Here is a 23,197-nt window from a genome sequence, read left to right as displayed (position 1 = left end):
AAACCTAAAACTAAACTTTTCACTAAGCAGCTCAGGAGAGCCACCTAGTGTGCACCCTTCTCGTTCGGCAACAAAAATCTAACTGAGGCTTGGAGGAGGGTCATAGGGGGAGGAGCCAGTGCACACCAGGTAGTCCTAAAGCTTTTACTTTTGTGCCCAGTCTCCTGCGGAGCCGCTATTCCCCATGGTCCTTACGGAGTCCCCAGCATCCACTTAGGAAGTTAGAGAAAATAAGAAAACCCTTTTATTGTAGATACGATTTCTGCCTTCACAATATGATTTTAACTGTAAAGATGTGCAAACTGCAGAACATCACAGTGATGTTTTATCAGCAGATAACTATCTTTAATCATCTGCTGTGCTCCCAAGTGTTGAACTGTACAGTATAAAACGAGTGACTATCCAAACAATAATTCTTTTTTTTCATTGTAAATGATTTGGTCTAGTGGAACTTTTTTCCCCCCAGTAATAATTAGCCTCAGATGGAAAAACATAAGAAGTTTGATTTCCATATTGAGTAGCTTAAGATATTTTATATACACAAAAAACTTTCAATGAGCTTTCTAAAAACTAAACATGGCACAGTGAAAGAAAAATGCCTGACCACCATCTTGGGGTCATGCTGTATTGCCGATGCAATCTTTATTATCAGACGCGAGTATACAGTTTGGGAAATTTTAGTTTCTCTTGAGGCATTCCTTTTTTGATTTTTGGAATTCAAAGAGATCCCCGTCTTTTCCTAACAATTATTATCCTATAGGTCAGAGCTGCTCTGCCTTTTCGACCAAATATTAAACTGTAATTGAAACATCTTTATCAAGTGTTGATGCGCTTTTGGCATATCCTTCTGTACAAAGCAAAGATACATGTTCTGCTAAACAACATTCCTTCACTTGGTCTAGTTTTTAATTACACGTCTGTGAATTTCCATTAAACAAAGCTGATCACTGATTTTTTCATTCACTAAAACAAATGGTACAGTATGGCATTTAAAAAACAAACAAAAAACGAGTTTTATGGTAAGAACTTACCTTTGTTAAAACTTTCTGCGAGGTACACTGGGCTCCACAAGGAAAGACATAGGGGTGTAGAGTAGGATCTTGATCTGAGGCACCAATAGGCTCAAAAGCTTTGACTATTCCCAAGATGCATAGCGCAGCCTCCTCTATAACCCCGCCTCCCTGCACAGGAGCTCAGTTTTTAGTTAACCAGCCCAATGCAGTAGCAGGAAAAGAGACGACAACGGTTAGTAGCCACATACACCACGCTCTCACGACAGGAGAAGTGTCAGCGGCTAATGCCATACCAACTCAAAGAAGCTAAGTGCGTCAGGGTGGGCGCCTTGTGGAGCCCAGTGTACCTCGCAGAAACAGTTTTAACAAAGGTAAGTTCTTACCATAAAACTTGTTTTCTGCTGCGGGGTACACTGGGCTCCACAAGGAAAGACATAGGGGATGTCCTAAAGCAGTTCCTTATGGGAAGGGACGCACTGTAGCGGGCACAAGAACCCGGCATCCAAAGGAAGCATCCTGGGAAGCGGCAGTATCGAAGGCATAGAACCTTATGAACGTGTTCACAGAGGACCACGTAGCCGCCTTGCACAATTGTTCAAGGGTCGCTCCACGTTGGGCCACCCAAGAAGGTTCAACAGACCGAGTAGAATGGGCCGTAATGTGAGCAGGAGCTGACAGACCAAACCTCACATAAGCATGTGCAATCACCATTCTAATCCATCTGGCCAAAGTCTGCTTGTGAGCAGGCCAGCCCCGTTTGTGAAACCCAGACAGAATAAAAAGAGAATCAGATTTCCTAACAGAAGCAGTTCTCTTCACATAGATAATGAGAGCCCGTACCACATCCAAAGACCGCTCTTTGGGAGACAGATCAGGAGAGACAAAGGCCGGTACCACAATCACCTGATTAAGGTGGAACAAAGAAACCACCTTAGGCAAATAACCGGGACGAGTCCTAAGAACCGCCCGGTCACGGTGAAATATCAGATACGGGGAACTACAAGACAAGGCACCCAAATCCGACACTCGTCTAGCTGAAGTAATAGCCAACAGAAACACCACCTGCAGGGAAAGCCACTTAAGATCAGCTGAACTAAGAGGTTCAAACGGAGACTCTTGTAACGCCTCCAAAACCACCGACAAGTCCCAAGGAGCCACAGGCGGGACATAGGGAGGTTGGATATGCAACACACCCTGAGTGAAGGTATGCACATCAGGTAAGGTCGCAATCTTTCTCTGAAACCACACCGACAAGGCAGATATTTGAACCTTGAGGGAGGCCAGACGCAGGCCTAAGTCCAGGCCCTGCTGAAGAAAGGCCAACAACTTGGCTGTACTAAACTTGGAAGCGTCATAATTGTTAGATGCGAACCAAACAAAATAAGAATGCCAGACCCTATGGTAAATCTGAGCAGAAGCCGGTTTCCGGGCCCGCAACATAGTTTGAATGACCGCCTCAGAAAATCCTTTAGCCCTCAAGATGAAAGCTTCAAGAGCCACGCCGTCAAAGACAGCCGGGCTAGGTCCTGGTAGACACAGGGGCCCTGAACGAGGAGGTCTGGGCGTTGTGGAAGTAGAATTGGACGCTCTGACGATAGGCCCTGCAGGTCTGAGAACCAGTGCCGTCTGGGCCATGCTAGAGCTATGAGAAGCAGAATTCCTCTTTCTTGCTTGAACTTCCGAATTACCCTGGGCAGGCGTGACACCGGAGGGAACACGTACGGGAGCCGAAACCTCCACGGCACCGCCAGCGCATCCAAGAATGCTGCTTGAGGATCCCTTGTCCTTGCTCCGAAGACCGGAACCTTGTGATTGTGTCGAGACGCCATCAGATCTACGTCTGGAAGGCCCCACTTTTTCACTAGGAGATGAAACACTTCTGAATGGAGGCCCCACTCGTCGACATGTACGTCCTGATGACTGAAAAAGTCCGCTTCCCAATTCAGGACTCCCGGAACGAACATGGTCGATATGGCCGGTAGATGGCGTTCCGCCCATTGCAGAATCCGTGAGACTTCCTTCATTGCCAAATGGCTTCGAGTGCCGCCTTGATGATTTATGTAAGCCACTGTGGTGGCGTTGTCCGACTGTACTTGAACAGGACGGTTATGAATTAAATGCTGGGCCAGGTTCAACGAATTGAAGACCGCCCGCAATTCCAGAATGTTGATCGAGAGGAGAGTTTCCTCCTTGGTCCACCGACCCTGAAGGGAGTGTTGCTCCAGCACCGCGCCCCAACCTCTTAGACTGGCATCTGTTGTCAACAGGACCCAGTCGGATATCCAGAAGGGACGGACCCTGCACAATCGTTGGTCCTGGAGTCACCAGTGCAGCGACAGACGGACCTCCGGAGTCAATGAGATCATGTGAGACCTGATCCGGTGAAGCAGGCCGTCCCACTTGGCTAGAATCAGCCTCTGGAGAGGGCGAGAATGGAATTGAGCATACTCCACCATGTCGAATGCTGACATCATGAGGCCCAGCACCTGCATCGCCGAATGTATGACACTTGCGGACGAGAAAGGAAGCAACAAATACTGTCCTGAAGCTTCAGGACTTTCTCCTGGGACAAGATCAACCGCTGGTTGTGAGTGTCCAATAGCGCTCCCAGGTGCACCATGCTCTGAGCAGAGACCAGGGAGGATTTCTTCCAGTTGATGAGCCACCCGTGGGCTTGTAGAAACCGGACAGTCATATCCAGATGACGTAGGAGAAGTTCTGGGGAATTTGCCAGGATCAACAAAAGATTCAGATACGGAAGTATCCTGACCCGTTGACGGCGGAGTACCACCGTCATCACCGCCATAACTTTGGTGAAGACTCGCGGAGCCGTAGTTAAACCAAAAGGTAACGCCCGAAACTGGTAATGGAGGTTGCCAATCGCAAACCTCAGGTATTGCTGATGGGACACTGCTATAGGAATATGCAGGTAAGCATCCTGTATGTCCAGGGAGACCATATAATCCCCAGGTTCCAAGGCCAGAACTATAGAGCGAAGGGTTTCCATACGGAGCTTGTAAACTTTCACAAACCTGTTCAATGCCTTGAGATTGAGAATGGGCAGAGAGGACCCATTCGGTTTCGGGACTAGAAACAGCGGAGAATAGTACCCCCGGCCCCTCTTAACAAGAGGCACCTGTACTACGACTCCTGTATCCAGGAGGGTCTGTACCACCGAATGTAGAGTGTTTGCCTTTGTCTGATCCAACATGACGTCTGTCAGGCAAAATCGATGAGGGGAACGATTTTTGAAGGCAATGGCGTAACCTCGAGTGACGACTTCCCGTACCCAGGCATCTGAAGTGGTCTTCAACCATTCCTGGGAATAGCCTAGAAGCCGGCCCCCCACCCTGGGATCCCCCAGGGCAACCATTCCTGGGAATAGCGTAGAAGCCGGCCCCCCACCCTGGGATCCCCCAGGGGGAGGCCCACCCCGTCATGCGGCAGGCTTATCCATCTTGGAAGCTGGCTGACAGGCAGCCCAGGCTCTTTTGGGCTTCGGCTTACCAGGTTTGGAAGTGCGGGCCTCCTTGTTGTACGCCTGACCTTTTGCTTTACCTGAAGGACGAAAGGGGCGAAAGGAAGTACCTTTAGCCTTCGACACAGAAGGAACGGTACTTGGCAGACAGGCAGTTTTGGCAGTAGCCAAGTCAGCCACTATCTTATTTAAGTCCCCCCCAAACAGAATATCTCCCTTGAAAGGGAGTACCTCCAGGGTTTTTCTAGAGTCCAGATCCACAAACCAGGATCTCAGCCACAATATCCGGCGAGCCAGGACTGATGTAGTAGAGGCCTTGACTGCTAGAATACCGGCATCAGAAGCCGCCCTATTTAATATAGTGAGAAGCTGTGACAATATATGACAAGCATTGTCTAGCATGGTCAGAAGAGATTTCAGTTTCCAACTCTAGGGCCCATGCTTCAATAGCCTCTGCAGCCCAAGTTGCTGCAATAGTGGGCCTTTGTGCAGCACCCGTGAGGGTGTAAATCGCTTTCAGACAACCCTCCACACGTTTATCCGTAGGCTCTTTTAGAGACGTGACGGTAGTGACAGGTAGAGCTGAGGAAACCACCATCCTAGCCACATGAGAGTCTACTGGAGGAGGCGTTTCACAATATTTAGACAGCTCCTGCACGAGGGGATAGCGAGCCAGCATCTTCTTTTGAGGCACAAACTTCTTTCCCGGGTTTCCCCAGGGTTCCTGACGTATATCCACTAGGTGGTCAGAGTGAGGTAAAACTTGTTTAGCCACCTTCTGACGCTTGAACCTATCTGGTTTCTTAGGAGGGACGGATGGCTCGGGATCATCCGTAATCTGTAGAATCAACTTAATAGCCTCCAAAAGATCAGGAACACCCACATGTGAACTACCCTCCCCATCAGCAGTATCTGTGTCAGAATCTTTGGGGTCAGTGTAAGCGCCATCTTCATCAGACGAGGTGTCAGTAGTGGATTGTGAGGAGGTAAGAGCTCGCTTAGAGGACCCCTTGGTCTTAGGCGAGCGAGGGTCAGACTATTTAGTAGTCAAGGACTGGTTCAACTTCTTCAATTGCGCAGACAAGTTATCCGCCCACGGCGGGTTAGCTGCGGGGACCACATACGGTTGAACCGGCATAGGAAGTCCCATAGGGGGTGTTAGTTTAGTAACTAGCGTATTTAGAAGTGTGGAGAAAGTAGCCCACGGTGGGTCATTATGGGCCCCCGTTGCCACAGTCCCACTGGGGGGCAAGGAGCCCCCAGAACCAGAGCCCGCAGCTGCTATAGTCTCCTCATAGGGATCTGTGGCTTCAGCAACACCGGCAGTGTGTTCAGCCCCAGAACTGTTACCTTCAGAAGCAGACATGATATAACTTGTAATATCAGGTATGACAGTACAATTGTCAGCAGCACAATACCTCTTGCCCAAACCACTGCGCAGTGTAGTCAGCACAAGCAGAGATACAGGAGAGATATGGTGACTAAAATCACAGAGAAAAATACGTATTAGGGTATATCTTGTGAATATCCTATATTATTATAAAACCTGATGCACCAAGCCCCCTCGGGTTATAGAATATAGGGATAGCAAGTGGAGTGAGAGACACGAAATTTAAATCACCCAACAAGCTAATGCACACACATATAGTCACAGTTATACAATGCAGAGGTTATTACCAACAATAATACTGCACTGGACCAGCTTATATATATATATATATATATATATATATATATATATATATAAATATCACCACATCATGAGGCTCCAGATGGGGCTATGTTGTAGATGAGACCAGCACTCCGGAACAGTCAAACAGTTAATGCCATTTATTGTGCAAATTCAGCAATTTATACCATCACAAGCGGGTTTATCTGTGCAAATTCAGCAGTTTGTAAACATGATTTAGATGTAATCGAGTATCTCACATATCCTGTGTATGCTGGGGATTCGTATCCTACCCAGCCAAGGGAGACTTGGCTGGGTAGGATACGTATCCCCAGCATACACAGGATATGTGAGATATGTGAGATACTCGATTACATCTAAATCATGTTTACAAACTGCTGAATTTGCACAGATAAACCCGCTTGTGATGGTATAAATTGCTGAATTTGCACAATAAATGGCATTAACTGTTTGACTGTTCCGGAGTGCTGGTCTCATCTACAACATAGCCCCAACTGGAGCCTCATGATGTGGTGATATTTATATTGAAAAGTCTTTGACCGAGCACCCTCTTGGAGATTTCTTAGTGTTGTGCGGCCCATGCTGTCTAATATATATATATATATATATATATATATAAAATAAGAATTTACTTACCGATAATTCTATTTCTCGTAGTCCGTAGTGGATGCTGGGGACTCCGTAAGGACCATGGGGAATAGCGGCTCCGCAGGAGACTGGGCACATCTAAAGAAAGCTTTAGGACTATCTGGTGTGCACTGGCTCCTCCCCCTATGACCCTCCTCCAAGCCTCAGTTAGGATACTGTGCCCGGACGAGCGTACACAATAAGGAAGGATTTTGAATCCCGGGTAAGACTCATACCAGCCACACCAATCACACCGTACAACTTGTGATCTGAACCCAGTTAACAGCATGAAAACAGAGGAGCCTCTAGAAAAGATGGCTCACTACAGCAATAACCCGATTTTTTGGTAACAATAACTATGTACCAGTATTGCAGACAATCCGCACTTGGGATGGGCACCCAGCATCCACTACGGACTACGAGAAATAGAATTATCGGTAAGTAAATTCTTATTTTCTCTAACGTCCTAAGTGGATGCTGGGGACTCCGTAAGGACCATGGGGATTATACCAAAGCTCCCAAACGGGCGGGAGAGTGCGGATGACTCTGCAGCACCAAATGAGAGAACTCCAGGTCCTCCTCAGCCAGGGTATCAATTTTGTAGAATTTTACAAACGTATTTGCTCCTGACCAAGTAGCTGCTCGGCAAAGTTGTAAAGCCGAGACCCCTCGGGCAGCCGCCCAAGATGAGCCCACCTTCCTTGTGGAGTGGGCATTTACAGATTTTTGGCTGTGGCAGGCCTGCCACAGAATGTGCAAGCTGAATTGTACTACAAATCCAACGAGCAATAGTCTGCTTAGAAGCAGGAGCACCCAGCTTGTTGGGTGCATACAGGATAAACAGCGAGTCAGATTTCCGGACTCCAGCCGTCCTGGAAACATATATTTTCAGGGCCCTGACAACGTCTAGCAACTTGGAGTCCTCCAAGTCCCTAGTAGCCGCAGGTACCACAATAGGTTGGTTCAGGTGAAACGCTGAAACCACCTTAGGGAGAAACTGAGGACGAGTCCACAATTCCGCCCTGTCCGAATGGAAAATCAGATAAGGGCTTTTACAGGATAAAGCCGCCAATTCTGACACGCGCCTGACCCAGGCCAGGGCCAACAGCATGACCACTTTCCATGTGAGATATTTTAACTCCACAGATTTAAGTGGTTCAAACCAATGTGACTTTTGGAACCCAAAAACTACATTGAGATCCCAAAGTGCCACTGGAGGCACAAAAGGAGGCTGTATATGCAGTACCCCTTTTTCAAACGTCTGAACTTCAGGGACTGAAGCTAGTTCTTTTTGGAAGAAAATTGACAGGGCCGAAATTTGAACCTTAATGGACCCCAATTTCAGGCCCATAGACACTCCTGTTTGCAGGAAATGTAGGAATCGACCCAGTTGAATTTCCTCCGTCGGGCCTTACTGGCCTCGCACCACGCAACATATTTTCGCCAAATGCGGTGATAATGTTTTGCGGTTACATCCTTCCTGGCTTTGATCAGGATAGGGATGACTTCATCCGGAATGCCTTTTTTTCCTTCAGGATCCGGCGTTCAACCGCCATGCCGTCAAACGCAGCCGCGGTAAGTCTTGGAACAGACAGGGTCCTTGCTGGAGCAGATCCCTTCTTAGAGGTAGAGGCCACGGATCCTCCGTGAGCATCTCTTGAAGTTCCGGTTACCAAGTCCTTCTTGGCCAATCCGGAGCCACGAATATAGTGCTTACTCCTCTCCATCTTATCAATCTCAGTACCTTGGGTATGAGAGGCAGAGGAGGGAACACATACACTGACTGGTACACCCACGGTGTTACCAGAGCGTCTACAGCTATTGCCTGAGGGTCCCTTGACCTGGCGCAATACCTGTCGAGTTTTTCCCAACGGTTTATAATCATGTGGAAGACTTCTGGGTGAAGTCCCCACTCTCCCGGGTGGAGGTCGTGCTGAGGAAGTCTGCTTCCCAGTTGTCCACTCCCGGAATGAATACTGCTGACAGTGCTATCACATGATTTTCCGCCCAGCGAAGAATCCTTGCAGCTTCTGCCATTGCCCTCCTGCTTCTTGTGCCACCCTGTCTGTTTACGTGGGTGACTGCCGTGATGTTGTCCGACTGGATCAACACCGGCTGACCTTGAAGCAGAGGTCTTGCTAAGCTTAGAGCATTGTAAATGGCCCTTAGCTTCAGGATATTTATGTGAAGTGATGTCTCCAGGCTTGACCATAAGCCCTGGATATTCCTTCCCTGTGTGACTGCTCCCCAGCCTCGCAGGCTGGCATCCGTGGTCACCAGGACCCAGTCCTGAATGCCGAATCTGCGGCCCTCTAGAAGATGAGCACTCTGCAACCACCACAGGAGGGACACCCTTGTCCTTGGTGACAGGGTTATCCGCTGATGCATCTGAAGATGCGACCCGGACCATTTGTCCAGCAGGTCCCACTGGAAAGTTCTTGCGTGGAATCTGCCGAATGGGATTGCTTCGTAGGAAGCCACCATTTTACCCAGAACCCTTGTGCATTGATGCACTGAGACTTGGCTCGGTTTTAGGAGGTTCCTGACTAGCTCGGATAACTCCCTGGCTTTCTCCTCCGGGAGAAACACCTTTTTCTGGACTGTGTCCAGGATCATCCCTAGGAACAGAAGACAAGTCGTCGGAACCAGCTACGATTTTGGAATATTGAGAATCCAATCGTGCTGCCGCAACACTACCTGAGATAGTGCTACACCGACCTCCAACTGTTCCCTGGATCTTACCCTTATCAGGGAATCGTCCAAGTAAGGGATAACTAAAATTCCCTTCCTTCGAAGGAATATCATCATTTCGGCCATTACCTTGGTAAAGACCCGGGGTGCCGTGGACCATCCATACGGCAGCGTCTGAACTGATAGTGACAGTTCTGTACCATAAACCTGAGGTACCCTTGGTGAGAAGGGTAAATTTTGACATGAAGGTAAGCATCCTTGATGTCCCGAGACATCATGTAGTCCCCTTCTTCCAGGTTCGCAATCACAATTTTAGATTTAGAATCGGTCTCACCGAGCCGTCCGGCTTCGGTACCACAACAGTGTGGAATAATACCCCGTTCCCTGTTGCAGGAGGGGTACCTTGATTATCACCTGCTGGGAATACAGCTTGTGAATGGCTTCCAAAACTGTCTCCCTGTCAGAAGGAGACATCGGTAAAGCCGACTTTAGGAAACGGCGAGGGGGAGACGTCTCGAATTCTAATTTGTGCCCCTGAGATATCACCTGAAGGATCCAGGGGTCTACTTGCGAGTGAGCCCACTGTGCGCTGAAATTCATTATGACGGGCCCCCCACCGTGCCTGATTCTGCTTGTAAAGCCCCAGCGTCATACCGAGGGCTTGGCAGAGGCGGGAGAGGGTTTCTGTTCCTGGGAACTGGCTGATTTCAGCAGCCTTTTTCCTCTCCCTCTGTCACGGGGCAGAAATGAGGAACATTTTGCCCGCTTGTCCACGAAAAGACTGCGCCTGATAATACGGCGTCTTCTCATGTTGAGAGGCGACCTGGGGTACAAACGTGGATTTCCCAGCTGTTGCCGTGGCCACCAGGTCTGAAAGACCGACCGGAATAACTCCTCCCCTTACTAAGGCAATACTTCCAAATGCCGTTTGGAATACGCATCACCTGACCACTGACGTGTCCATAACCCTCTACTGGTAGAAATGGACAACGCACTTAGACTTGATGCCAGTCGGCAAATATTCCGCTGTGCATCACGCATATATAGAAATGCATCTTTTAAATGCTCTATAGGCAAAAATATACTGTCCCTATCTAGGGTATCAATATTTTCAGTCAGGGAATCCGACCACGCCAACCCAGCACTGCACATCCAGGCTGAGGCGATTGCTGGTCGCAGTATAACACCAGTATGTGTGTAAATACATTTTAGGATACCCTCCTGCTTTCTATCAGCAGGATCCTTAAGGGCGGCCATCTCAGGAGAGGGTAGAGCCCTTACAAGCGTGTGAGCGCTTTATCCACCCTAGGGGGTGTTTCCCAATGCACCCTAACCTCTGGCGGGAAAGGATATAATGCCAATAACATTTTAGAAATTATCAGTTGTTATCGGGGGAAAACCACGCATCATCACACACCTCATTTAATTTCTCAGATTCAGGAAAACTACAGGTAGTTTTTCCTCACCGAACATAATACCCCTTTTTGGTGGTACTCGTATTATCAGAAATGTGTAAAACATTTTTCATTGCCTCAATCATGTAACGTGTGGCCCTACTGGAAGTCACATTTGTCTCTTCACCGTCGACACTGGAGTCAGTATCCGTGTCGGCGTCTATATCTGCCATCTGAGGTAACGGGCACTTTAGAGCCCCTGACGGCCTATGAGACGTCTGGCCAGGCACAAGCTGAGCAGCCGGCTGTCTCATGTCAACCACTGTCTTTTTTACAGAGCTGACACTGTCACGTAATTCCTTCCAACAGTTCATCCACTCAGGTGTCAACCCCCTAGGGGGTGACATCACTATTACAGGCAATCTGCTCCGTCTCCACATCATTTTTCTCCTCATACATGTCGACACAAACGTACCGACATACAGCACACACACAGGGAATGCTCTGATAGAGGACAGGACCCCACTAGCCCTTTGGGGAGACAGAGGGAGAGTTTGCCAGCACACACCAGAGCGCTATATATATACAGGGATAACCTTATATAAGTGTTTTTCCCCTTATAGCTGCTGTATCTTTAATACTGCGCGTAATTAGTGCCCCCCCTCTCTTTTTTAACCCTTTCTGTAGTGTAGTGACTGCAGGGGAGAGCCAGGGGAGCTTCCCTCCAACGGAGCTGTGAGGGAAAATGGCGCCAGTGTGCTGAGGAGATAGGCTCCGCCCCTTTTTCACTGACTTTTCTCCTGCTTTTTTATGGATTCTGGCAGGGGTTAAAATTCATCCATATAGCCCTGGGGGCTATATGTGATGTATTTTCGCCAGCCAAGGTGTTTTTATTGCTGCTCAGGGCGCCCCCCCCTAGCGCCCTGCACCCTCAGTGACCGAAGTGTGAAGTGTGCTGAGGAGCAATGGCGCACAGCTGCAGTGCTGTGCGCTACCTTGTTGAAGACAGGACGTCTTCTGCCGCCGATTTTCCGGACCTCTTCTGCCTTCTGGCTCTGTAAGGGGGCCGGCGGCGCGGCTCTGGGACCCATCCATGGCTGGGCCTGTGATCGTCCCTCTGGAGCTAATGTCCAGTAGCCTAAGAAGCCCAATCCACTCTGCACGCAGGTGAGTTCGCTTCTTCTCCTCTTAGTCCCTCGATGCAGTGAGCCTGTTGCCAGCAGGTCTCACTGAAAATAAAAAACCTAAACTAAAACTTTCACTAAGAAGCTCAGGAGAGCCCCTAGTGTGCACCCTTCTCGTTCGGGCACAAAGATCTAACTGAGGCTTGGAGGAGGGTCATAGGGGGAGGAGCCAGTGCACACCAGATAGTCCTAAAGCTTTCTTTAGATGTGCCCAGTCTCCTGCGGAGCCGCTATTCCCCATGGTCCTTACGGAGTCCCCAGCATCCACTTAGGACGTTAGAGAAATATATATATAGCTCTGTACTCAATAGATATAACACTGCACAGTAAGAACTGGATGTATATCACAGGGTACTTGTACCAGAGAACCCTGACTAAATGCACTCTTTCTTAACTAACACTGTCTAATTGGCATGCAGAATACTTAAGTGTCATGTAAAGTCACAGCGCTGACAACCAGGTGGCTTTACAAAGGAGGATTTGCCCAAGCAGTCCCAGGAACAGTGTAGCTGAGAGAAATGGCGCCCAAACACTGACAGGGATTGAGGGAGAGACAGATATGCAGCTCCAGGGCGGGAACATTTGCTGGAAATGGCGCCCTGGGGCTGGGGGAGGGGCTTCAGGTCTAAGCCTTATCCCCTCTGCTGGCAAAACCACCTGGTACTGCGGGCTACACACAAAAAGGTTTTAAGAGAAAACCTGACCTGCACCCATGCCCTGGTGATCTAGTGGGAGCGCCTGTACTGCCAGTGTCCACCTCCAGCGCGCACGGCCCGCCTCCCACCAGCCGCGCCGGATCGCGATACAGCATGGGTCCCGTGAGCGGGACCCACTCACCACCTCCCGAAGCGCGGTCACGCGATCCCGGAGAGCCCCAGTCGTGTGTGCCTGACCAGAAGAAAACCGGAGCCTCCTGCTGTAGGTACCCGGCAACCAGGGCACGGGAGTGTACAGCGCCGCTGAGGAGAGATGGAGCTGCAGCAGTGAATGTCTCCAGACATGTACACACTGCTGCAGCCCTTGAAGTCTTCACTTTTCTTCTCAAAAAAGCTCTTCTTAGGGCTGCCCAGAGCAGCCCCTCTGTTATGTGCCTGCTATCTGCGGCACCAACTACAAAACCGAGCTCCTGTGCAGGGAGGCGGGGTTATAGAGGAGGTGGCGCTATGCATCTTGGGAACAGTCAAAGCTTTTGAGCCTGTTGGTGCCTCGGATCAAGATCCTACTCTACACCCCTATGTCTTTCCTTGTGGAGCCCAGTGTACCCCGCAGCAGAAAACCCCCACATTTTTTAACCATTAAAATACATTTTGTCAACAAAATGAGGTGACCAAAAGACCACTGTTAATGTCAAAAGTAGATGGAAAAACATCAAATAATAACTACACATGGATGATCTTGTTTTTTGGGTATTGGAATAATTGCTCACTTAACACTTTGGCATTCCAGGATTAATTTTATTACAAAAAAGTTATTAGTATTATTTTTTTTTAAAAACAACATACATTTGTTATGTATTATGCTGTGCACTGTTTTTCATAATTGCCCTTCTATTTTATTGTAGATACTAGAATCTTATATCTAGTTATGATACCAGACTGGATCTAACCACTGGCCGTAAGTGTAATCATCTAGTCCTGATGCTCTGTTATACCTTGTAGTGCATAAATCCACACACAGAATAGCAGAGCCGAAGTTCTGTCACGCACAACAATCTAAAGTGTAAGGGGGGCAGAGAGATGTACAGTACCAGAGCACAAAGACGGATATTCGCTATAGATACGACATCCGAGAGAAAACAGGACGTGACACAATGTATGTATATTCGCCATCATTGCATGAATGGCAAGACAAAGAAAAGTGGGCAAAATGCAAATGAACAAATCGGAGACTGTTTTTTTCTGGTTTGCTCCAGGACTTATTGTTGATGAAACTTACCATCATGCTCCTGTATTCATCTTCAAACATATCCAAGAAAATTTCCTCTCCCTAAGCGAAAAAAAACCAAAAAATCCCTTCATTATTCAAAGTCTCGCTTCTCAATTTACCACATTTTTTTTAGAATTTACAGACTGACATCCATCTGTCTTGCATTACCCACAATATCTTTATATTTTTGCTGCAATGAAATATGTGGCAAGATAATATTCCAAGATACTGAGTTGGATTTTTTCGCATCAAACTTGGTAAGACAGCACAAGGATAAAATAAAACCCAGAAGTGTACAAAAGGTACAAAGCCAAGTGAAATGCAGTATTTTCTGAAAATAGTAAAAGAAAAACTTATATTTTTAGTTTTAATTGGCACAAATGATTTCCTTTAGGGATTTGACAATTACGTGAACAAATGATTCAATGCAATAAAACAATGTAAGGGCAATTATAGTAAATAACACGCAAACCGATGTGAACGATGCAATTTTCTCTGGACAGCACCACATAATATTGTATCACTGCATAATACAAAGCCTGGTAATATGCATACTGTACTCCAGAACAAATACTTTTTGTTTACTTTACATTATTTAATCAGGAATGATTCCAACATTAAGAGTTTATTGATTTACAAATGAGAAGCAGTTGGGACTTTAAGAAAATCAGGCATATTACTGTTTATTTTACCTCCTGAACGCCAGATCACAGCGACTCGGCAGCGCAAAATTTATTTCTCAAAATGGCATCAATGTTTCACACAGTGGTAACTGTTTTCTGTCTTTTTTTTGTAACATTTACATTTGTTTGAAGCTGAGCCCCAGACATCAACAGAAGTTGGACTGACTCATCAGATTCAGAACTAATGTAGACTTACTAAAACTTCCAAAAAGTAGAAGTATAGGTGTTGCCAATAGCAACCAATCAGATTTTACTTTTTTTCTAGACTGTACAAAACAAATTATATCTAATGCTGGGCATACACGGGCAGATACAATGTCAGACAGACAGGCATTTTATCTGACAATAACCCCTTATCTCTCCCAGTGTATGTCACCTGATATCGGTGATCTGCTCCCGGGGAAGAGGCATTTCACCATTCCTTCCCATGTGAAGGAACAATGGAAGCCTGTCGATCGGCAGCGGTAGGGCATACACTGCCCGATGCGACCGCCCAGACACATAGAAAATATTGCGTCAGACGGACATGCTGGATGATATTTATGGATTGGTTGGCCGCATACATGCTACAATTATTTAGGTGATCCGCCATTATCGGATATATCGGCCAGATAATCGCAGAGCATTATTGATAATAATTCTACCTTTTTCATTTTTAGAAGTTTTAGTTAATCTACCCACCTGATTTTACAGAAAGCCATATTACCACATCCCAGTGAGTAGGACACACAGTAATGAAATATGGGCGAAACCCACGTCTATCGGCGAATTTGGCGCCGATACACGTGGCTTTCGCCAGTGGCAGATTTTTCGACCAGTTGAATTGAATACCCCCCATAGTCTTTTGTACTCTGTATGGTAAAGCAGATAAACACTGACATGTCTTAAAAGTGTTGGGAAAATTATTTTGACTTTGGAATTTAGAAAAACATATTGCATTCTTATTTGTCAGTACTGATGTCCGCGCTGTTTCGACCATCAAGCTCAGACTGTAGGTTAATATTCTTGTTCTGTACAGGCGGCCATCAGAAAACTGCTGTTCAGAGAAAGCTACACACCACAACACAGGCTACCGCTATAAGTAGGCAGTGCACACCATGCACAAACTCTGCAGACAAAACCTTGCTGTAATGCCAAAACGTAGCATAAATGTATACCTTGTAGAAGTGGCGCAGTAGATGAACACTTTCTTCTCTTGCACCCTGAAGATGAACAATAAGAAATTGAGTTATAACAGTTTTATATACTGCAAATAGACCATGCTAAATAAAAACATTCTGTTATTTAAACAGTGGGAAACCTCTCAATACACATTAATCTGCAGATATACTTTCACAAGGTAAATTGGCTCCAACACTATCAGCATAACAAGAAAATGCAGATGGAACTGCGCAGATCATTTTGAACATGCCTTTAACTACGATGGAAACACATATCCAGCATCATTCTATGTATGCCCTTACGTAGGATTCAGTTGCACAATCCAGATCTGTCCAATTGGAAAGTAGTCCTCCCACGTATATTAGGAGTCACATTGCAGTTAATCTGTGGTTGGTCTGCACAGTCCAGACAGAGCGATCTTACCTCCAAGCAGGCTAGATGTACATCTTTTATTATGCAGTCACCATCAATTAGAACTAACTGCTTCAGAAGAATACATGCAAGTTCCAAGGGAGCCAAACGTACTTTGCCATCTGCAACAACACAAGAAACAGATTATGGATCAGCCAACTGTGTGGTAACTAGATGCCAACTGGGGATTTTTTTCTTTGTAATAGCAACTACGAATACTGTAAATGAAGGCCATCCTGCTGCTTCCAGACGATAGATAGATAGATAGATAGATAGATAGATGCTGTTCTCAATATGGATACTTTGAGACATAATTGAAAGTGGATTATTCATGGGACGGGATCTTTAAAGGCGCATTTGAACATGCAGTTTTCCATGAAGCACTCCCAACTACATTACAAATAGAAAGCAACATCAGTAAGCCGCCTGTAAAATACCATTAAGATAATGATGTATTGATTCAAATGCCATGCTATGTATGTGGTCTTAAAAGGCAGAAATTTAATGAAAGGCACAAAGCGGCCTAAAGAAAATTATCCACATTCACTTTTCCTGATGTCACTGACATTCATTTCATTCTTGCCGATGTGAACAGCATGCATGGCACAGTAATGGGATCAATACACGTACATCCCTAATATAATATGGGTGGTATCCTATTAGCCGCAGTAAATTACCGCGGATTAAGGTCTCGCCGGGGGCTTTCCTAGTTGCCCCGATAAGCCGATGTGAGCTGTGGCTTAACCAGGATTTAGTTTCACCTGTCTCAGGCAGTCAAAACCAAATCCCCGGAAACAGACCCATTTTCATGAGAAAAGGGTCTGTTTCCACCGAAAGCATAAATGGAAAGCCTGTACATAAAAAAAATTAAAAAAAATCTGAAAAAAAGTGCCTGATGTTTTGTCTCCTCTAATTGGATACCGCCCTATGTTATAACAGGAGGACACCCATTTCTGAGGGAAATGCAACACAACAGATGTATTCTGTGTTTAAAAGTCATCTTGTCTAGAAGAATCTTAATTGTCCAGCCAGAAATTCTGTTTTTGCTATGCCTAATATTATTTGGAAGAGCAAAAATAGCTCTTGTGATACATTTAATAGAGAGCAGATGTGAATAAAGCAACTGGATCAGATGTTTTACATCAGTGACCTCAGAAAACTTCACTCCAAACCAGTGCCGTAACTAGGTATGTGCCGGCGGTGCCTGGCACACAGCGCATGTGCACTGAGGGCGCAGGACCGCCGGCAACACCTGTGGGTTCCCGCTGCTCAGTGCTCGTCTGCAGAAGGCAGCACTGTAGCTGCAGCGGCGGAGCAGGACACTGGATGTGATTGTCTACGTCTGGTCCTGTGCCTCCTTGTCTCCCAGGCCGCCTGTCTGTGCTGAAAGGGGGCGTGGCCACAGTCCGCGATTAGGCCACGCCCCGACTTGCTGTTTGGTCTGTCTGCATCCGTCTCCGCTACAGCTCTCCTTGAGGTAAAGTTGGCACGAGGGGAGGGGAGGGGGAGGGATGTGTGTGTGAGTGTGTGTGGTGTGACTGTAGGTGACAGGCTGTGTGTGTGTGTGTGTGTGTGTGTGTGTGTGTGTGTGTGTGCGCTTGTGTGTAGGGACTGTTTGCCATAATGTGTAATATGGGGAAGCTGTCTGCCGTAATGTGTAAAACAGGGGACGCTGTCTGCCGTAATGTGTAAAACAGGGGACGCTGTCTGCCGTAATGTGTAATAAGGGGACGCTGTCTGCCGTAATGTGTAAAAAGAGGACGCAGTCTGCCGTAATGTGTAAAAAGAGGACGCAGTCTGCCGTAATGTGTAATATGGGGACGCAGTCTGCTGTAATGTGTAATATGGGTACGCTGTCTGCCGTAATGTGTAATAAGCAGACGCTGTCTGCCGTAATGTGTAATAAGGGGACGCTATCTGCCGTAATGTGTAATAAGGGGACGCAGTCTGCCGTAATGTGTAATAAGGGGACGCTGTCTGCCGTAATGTGTAATAAGGGGACGCAATCTGCCGTAATGTGTAATATGGGGACGCAATCTGCCGTAATGTGTAATAAGGGGATGCTGTCTGCCGTAATGTGTAAAAAGGTGAACGCTGTCTGCCGTAATGTGTAAAAAGGTGGACGCTGTCTGCCGTAATGTGTAAAAAGGTGGACGCTATCTGCCGTAATGTGTAATAAGGGGATGCTGTCTGCCGTAATGTGTAATAAGGGGACGCAATCTGCTGTAATGTGTAATATGGGGACGCTGTCTGCCGTAATGTGTTAAAAGGTGAATCTGTCTGCCATAATATGTAAAAGGGGCTCTACCTGGTGTAGTGGTGCTACTGTGTGGCGTAATTTGAATAATAGAGACTACTGTGCACAGTAATATGAATTGGTATTATTTTGTGGCCACACCCCTTCCCCATGAAGCCGCGCCCCTACGTAATGTGTAATAAGGGGACGCAATCTGCCGTAATGTGTAATATGGGGACGCAATCTGCCGTAATGTGTAATAAGGGGATGCTGTCTGCCGTAATGTGTAAAAAGGTGAACGCTGTCTGCCGTAATGTGTAAAAAGGTGGACGCTGTCTGCCGTAATGTGTAAAAAGTAGAGATGAGCGGGTTCGGTTTCTCTGAAACCGAACCCGCACGAACTTCATGTTTTTTTCACGGGTCCGAGCAGACTCGGATCCTCCCGCCTTGCTCGGTTAACCCGAGCGCGCCCGAACGTCATCATGACGCTGTCGGATTCTCGCGAGACTCGGATTCTATATAAGGAGCCGCGCGTCGCCGCCATTTTCACACGTGCATTGAGATTGATAGGGAGAGGACGTGGCTGGCGTCCTCTCCATTAGAAATTAGATTAGAAGAGAGAGAGAGATTGTGCAGAGTCAGACAGAGTTTACCACAGTGACCAGTGCAGTTGTTGTTAGTTAACTTTTATTTATTTTAATATAATATATCCGTTCTCTGCTATATCCGTTCTCTGCCTGAAAAAAAACGATACACAGCAGCAGCCAGTCACACAGTGTGACTCAGTCTGTGTGCACTCAGCTCAGCCCAGTGTGCTGCACATCAATGTATAAAAGGCAAAGCTTATAATAATTGTGGGGGAGACTGGGGAGCACTGCAGGTTGTTATAGCAGGAGCCCCCAGGAGTACATAATATTATATTAATTTAAAATTAAACAGTGCACACTTTTGCTGCAGGAGTGCCACTGCCAGTGTGACTAGTGGTGACCAGTGCCTGACCACCAGTATAGTAGTATATTGTTGTATGTATTGTATACTATCTCTTTATCAACCAGTCTATATTAGCAGCAGACACAGTACAGTGCGGTAGTTCACGGCTGTGGCTACCTCTGTGTCGGCAGTCGGAACTCGGCAGGCAGTCCGTCCATCCATAATTGTATTACAATATATACCACCTAACCGTGGTATTTTTTTTTCTTTCTTTATACCGTCGTCATAGTGTCATACTAGTTGTTACGAGTATACTACTATCTCTTTATCAACCAGTGTACAGTGCGGTAGTTCACGGCTGTGGCTACCTCTGTGTCGGCAGTCGGCAGGCAGTCCGTCCATCCATAATTGTATTATTATTATAATATATACCACCTAACCGTGGTTTTTTTTTCATTCTTTATACCGTCATAGTGTCATACTAGTTGTTACGAGTATACTACTATCTCTTTATCAACCAGTGTACAGTGCGGTAGTTCACGGCTGTGGCTACCTCTGTGTCGGCAGTCGGCAGGCAGTCCGTCCATCCATAATTGTATTATTATTATAATATATACCACCTAACCGTGGTTTTTTTTTCATTCTTTATACCGTCGTCATAGTGTCATACTAGTTGTTACGAGTATACTACTATCTCTTTATCAACCAGTGTACAGTGCGGTAGTTCACGGCTGTGGCTACCTCTGTGTCGGCAGTCGGCAGGCAGTCCGTCCATCCATAATTGTATTATTATTATAATATATACCACCTAACCGTGGTTTTTTTTTCATTCTTTATACCGTCGTCATAGTGTCATACTAGTTGTTACGAGTATACTACTATCTCTTTATCAACCAGTGTACAGTGCGGTAGTTCACGGCTGTGGCTACCTCTGTGTCGGCAGTCGGCAGGCAGTCCGTCCATCCATAATTGTATTATTATTATAATATATACCACCTAACTGTGGTATTTTTTTTTCTTTCTTTATACCGTCGTCATAGTGTCATACTAGTTGTTACGAGTATACTACTATCTCTTTATCAACCAGTGTACAGTGCGGTAGTTCACGGCTGTGGCTACCTCTGTGTCGGCAGTCGGCAGGCAGTCCGTCCATCCATAATTGTATTATTATTATAATATATACCACCTAACTGTGGTATTTTTTTTTCTTTCTTTATACCGTCGTCATAGTGTCATACTAGTTGTTACGAGTATACTACTATCTCTTTATCAACCAGTGTACAGTGCGGTAGTTCACGGCTGTGGCTACCTCTGTGTCGGCAGTCGGCAGGCAGTCCGTCCATCCATAATTGTATTATTATTATAATATATACCACCTAACCGTGTTTTTTTTTTCATTCTTTATACCGTCGTCATAGTGTCATACTAGTTGTTACGAGTATACTACTATCTCTTTATCAACCAGTGTACAGTGCGGTAGTTCACGGCTGTGGCTACCTCTGTGTCGGCAGTCGGCAGGCAGTCCGTCCATCCATAATTGTATTATTATTATAATATATACCACCTAACTGTGGTATTTTTTTTTCTTTCTTTATACCGTCGTCATAGTGTCATACTAGTTGTTACGAGTATACTACTATCTCTTTATCAACCAGTGTACAGTGCGGTAGTTCACGGCTGTGGCTACCTCTGTGTCGGCAGTCGGCAGGCAGTCCGTCCATCCATAATTGTATTATTATTATATATACCACCTAACCGTGGTTTTTTTTTCATTCTTTATACCGTCATAGTGTCATACTAGTTGTTACGAGTATACTACTATCTCTTTATCAACCAGTGTACAGTGCGGTAGTTCACGGCTGTGGCTACCTCTGTGTCGGCAGTCGGCAGGCAGTCCGTCCATCCATAATTGTATTATTATTATAATATATACCACCTAACCGTGGTTTTTTTTTCATTCTTTATACCGTCGTCATAGTGTCATACTAGTTGTTACGAGTATACTACTATCTCTTTATCAACCAGTGTACAGTGCGGTAGTTCACGGCTGTGGCTACCTCTGTGTCGGCAGTCGGCAGGCAGTCCGTCCATCCATAATTGTATTATTATTATAATATATACCACCTAACCGTGGTTTTTTTTTCATTCTTTATACCGTCGTCATAGTGTCATACTAGTTGTTACGAGTATACTACTATCTCTTTATCAACCAGTGTACAGTGCGGTAGTTCACGGCTGTGGCTACCTCTGTGTCGGCAGTCGGCAGGCAGTCCGTCCATCCATAATTGTATTATTATTATAATATATACCACCTAACTGTGGTATTTTTTTTTCTTTCTTTATACCGTCGTCATAGTGTCATACTAGTTGTTACGAGTATACTACTATCTCTTTATCAACCAGTGTACAGTGCGGTAGTTCACGGCTGTGGCTACCTCTGTGTCGGCAGTCGGCAGGCAGTCCGTCCATCCATAATTGTATTATTATTATAATATATACCACCTAACTGTGGTATTTTTTTTTCTTTCTTTATACCGTCGTCATAGTGTCATACTAGTTGTTACGAGTATACTACTATCTCTTTATCAACCAGTGTACAGTGCGGTAGTTCACGGCTGTGGCTACCTCTGTGTCGGCAGTCGGCAGGCAGTCCGTCCATCCATAATTGTATTATTATTATAATATATACCACCTAACCGTGGTTTTTTTTTCATTCTTTATACCGTCGTCATAGTGTCATACTAGTTGTTACGAGTATACTACTATCTCTTTATCAACCAGTGTACAGTGCGGTAGTTCACGGCTGTGGCTACCTCTGTGTCGGCAGTCGGCAGGCAGTCCGTCCATCCATAATTGTATTATTATTATAATATATACCACCTAACTGTGGTATTTTTTTTTCTTTCTTTATACCGTCGTCATAGTGTCATACTAGTTGTTACGAGTATACTACTATCTCTTTATCAACCAGTGTACAGTGCGGTAGTTCACGGCTGTGGCTACCTCTGTGTCGGCAGTCGGCAGGCAGTCCGTCCATCCATAATTGTATTATTATTATAATATATACCACCTAACCGTGGTTTTTTTATACCACCTAATCGTGGCAGTCCGTCCATAATTGTATACTAGTATCCAATCCATCCATCTCCATTGTTTACCTGAGGTGCCTTTTAGTTCTGCCTATAAAATATGGAGAACAAAAAAGTTGAGGTTCCAAAATTAGGGAAAGATCAAGATCCACTTCCACCTCGTGCTGAAGCTGCTGCCACTAGTCATGGCCGAGACGATGAAATGCCAGCAACGTCGTCTGCCAAGGCCGATGCCCAATGTCATAGTACAGAGCATGTCAAATCCAAAACACCAAATATCAGAAAAAAAAGGACTCCAAAACCTAAAATAAAATTGTCGGAGGAGAAGCGTAAACTTGCCAATATGCCATTTACCACACGGAGTGGCAAGGAACGGCTGAGGCCCTGGCCTATGTTCATGGCTAGTGGTTCAGCTTCACATGAGGATGGAAGCACTCAGCCTCTCGCTAGAAAACTGAAAAGACTCAAGCTGGCAAAAGCACCGCAAAGAACTGTGCGTTCTTTGAAATCCCAAATCCACAAGGAGAGTCCAATTGTGTCGTTTGCGATGCCTGACCTTCCCAACACTGGACGTGAAGAGCATGCGCCTTCCACTATTTGCATGCCCCCTGCAAGTGCTGGAAGGAGCACCCGCAGTCCAGTTCCTGATAGTCAGATTGAAGATGTCAGTGTTGAAGTACACCA

At 46.1% G+C, this 23,197-nt stretch overlaps 1 protein-coding gene across 6 annotated transcripts in view; it reads right to left on the bottom strand.

Annotated features, from left to right (window-relative positions):
- Positions 1–23,197, bottom strand: part of CLEC16A (C-type lectin domain containing 16A) — a 954,241-nt gene that overhangs the window by 475,594 nt on the left and 455,450 nt on the right. For all 6 annotated transcript variants that reach the window (XM_063934295.1, XM_063934294.1, XM_063934290.1 and 3 more), the window contains exons 14-16: positions 16,271–16,380; positions 15,844–15,888; positions 14,013–14,063 (exon numbers count right to left, since the gene is read on the bottom strand). In XM_063934295.1, the coding sequence (XP_063790365.1) occupies positions 14,013–14,063; positions 15,844–15,888; positions 16,271–16,380 (206 nt within the window). The remainder of the gene's footprint in view (positions 1–14,012; positions 14,064–15,843; positions 15,889–16,270; positions 16,381–23,197) is intronic.

This window comes from Pseudophryne corroboree, chromosome 7, assembly GCF_028390025.1.
Source record: "Pseudophryne corroboree isolate aPseCor3 chromosome 7, aPseCor3.hap2, whole genome shotgun sequence".
In the NCBI taxonomy this organism is placed as follows: domain Eukaryota; kingdom Metazoa; phylum Chordata; class Amphibia; order Anura; family Myobatrachidae; genus Pseudophryne; species Pseudophryne corroboree.
This window is presented reverse-complemented; position numbering and strand designations above follow the sequence as displayed.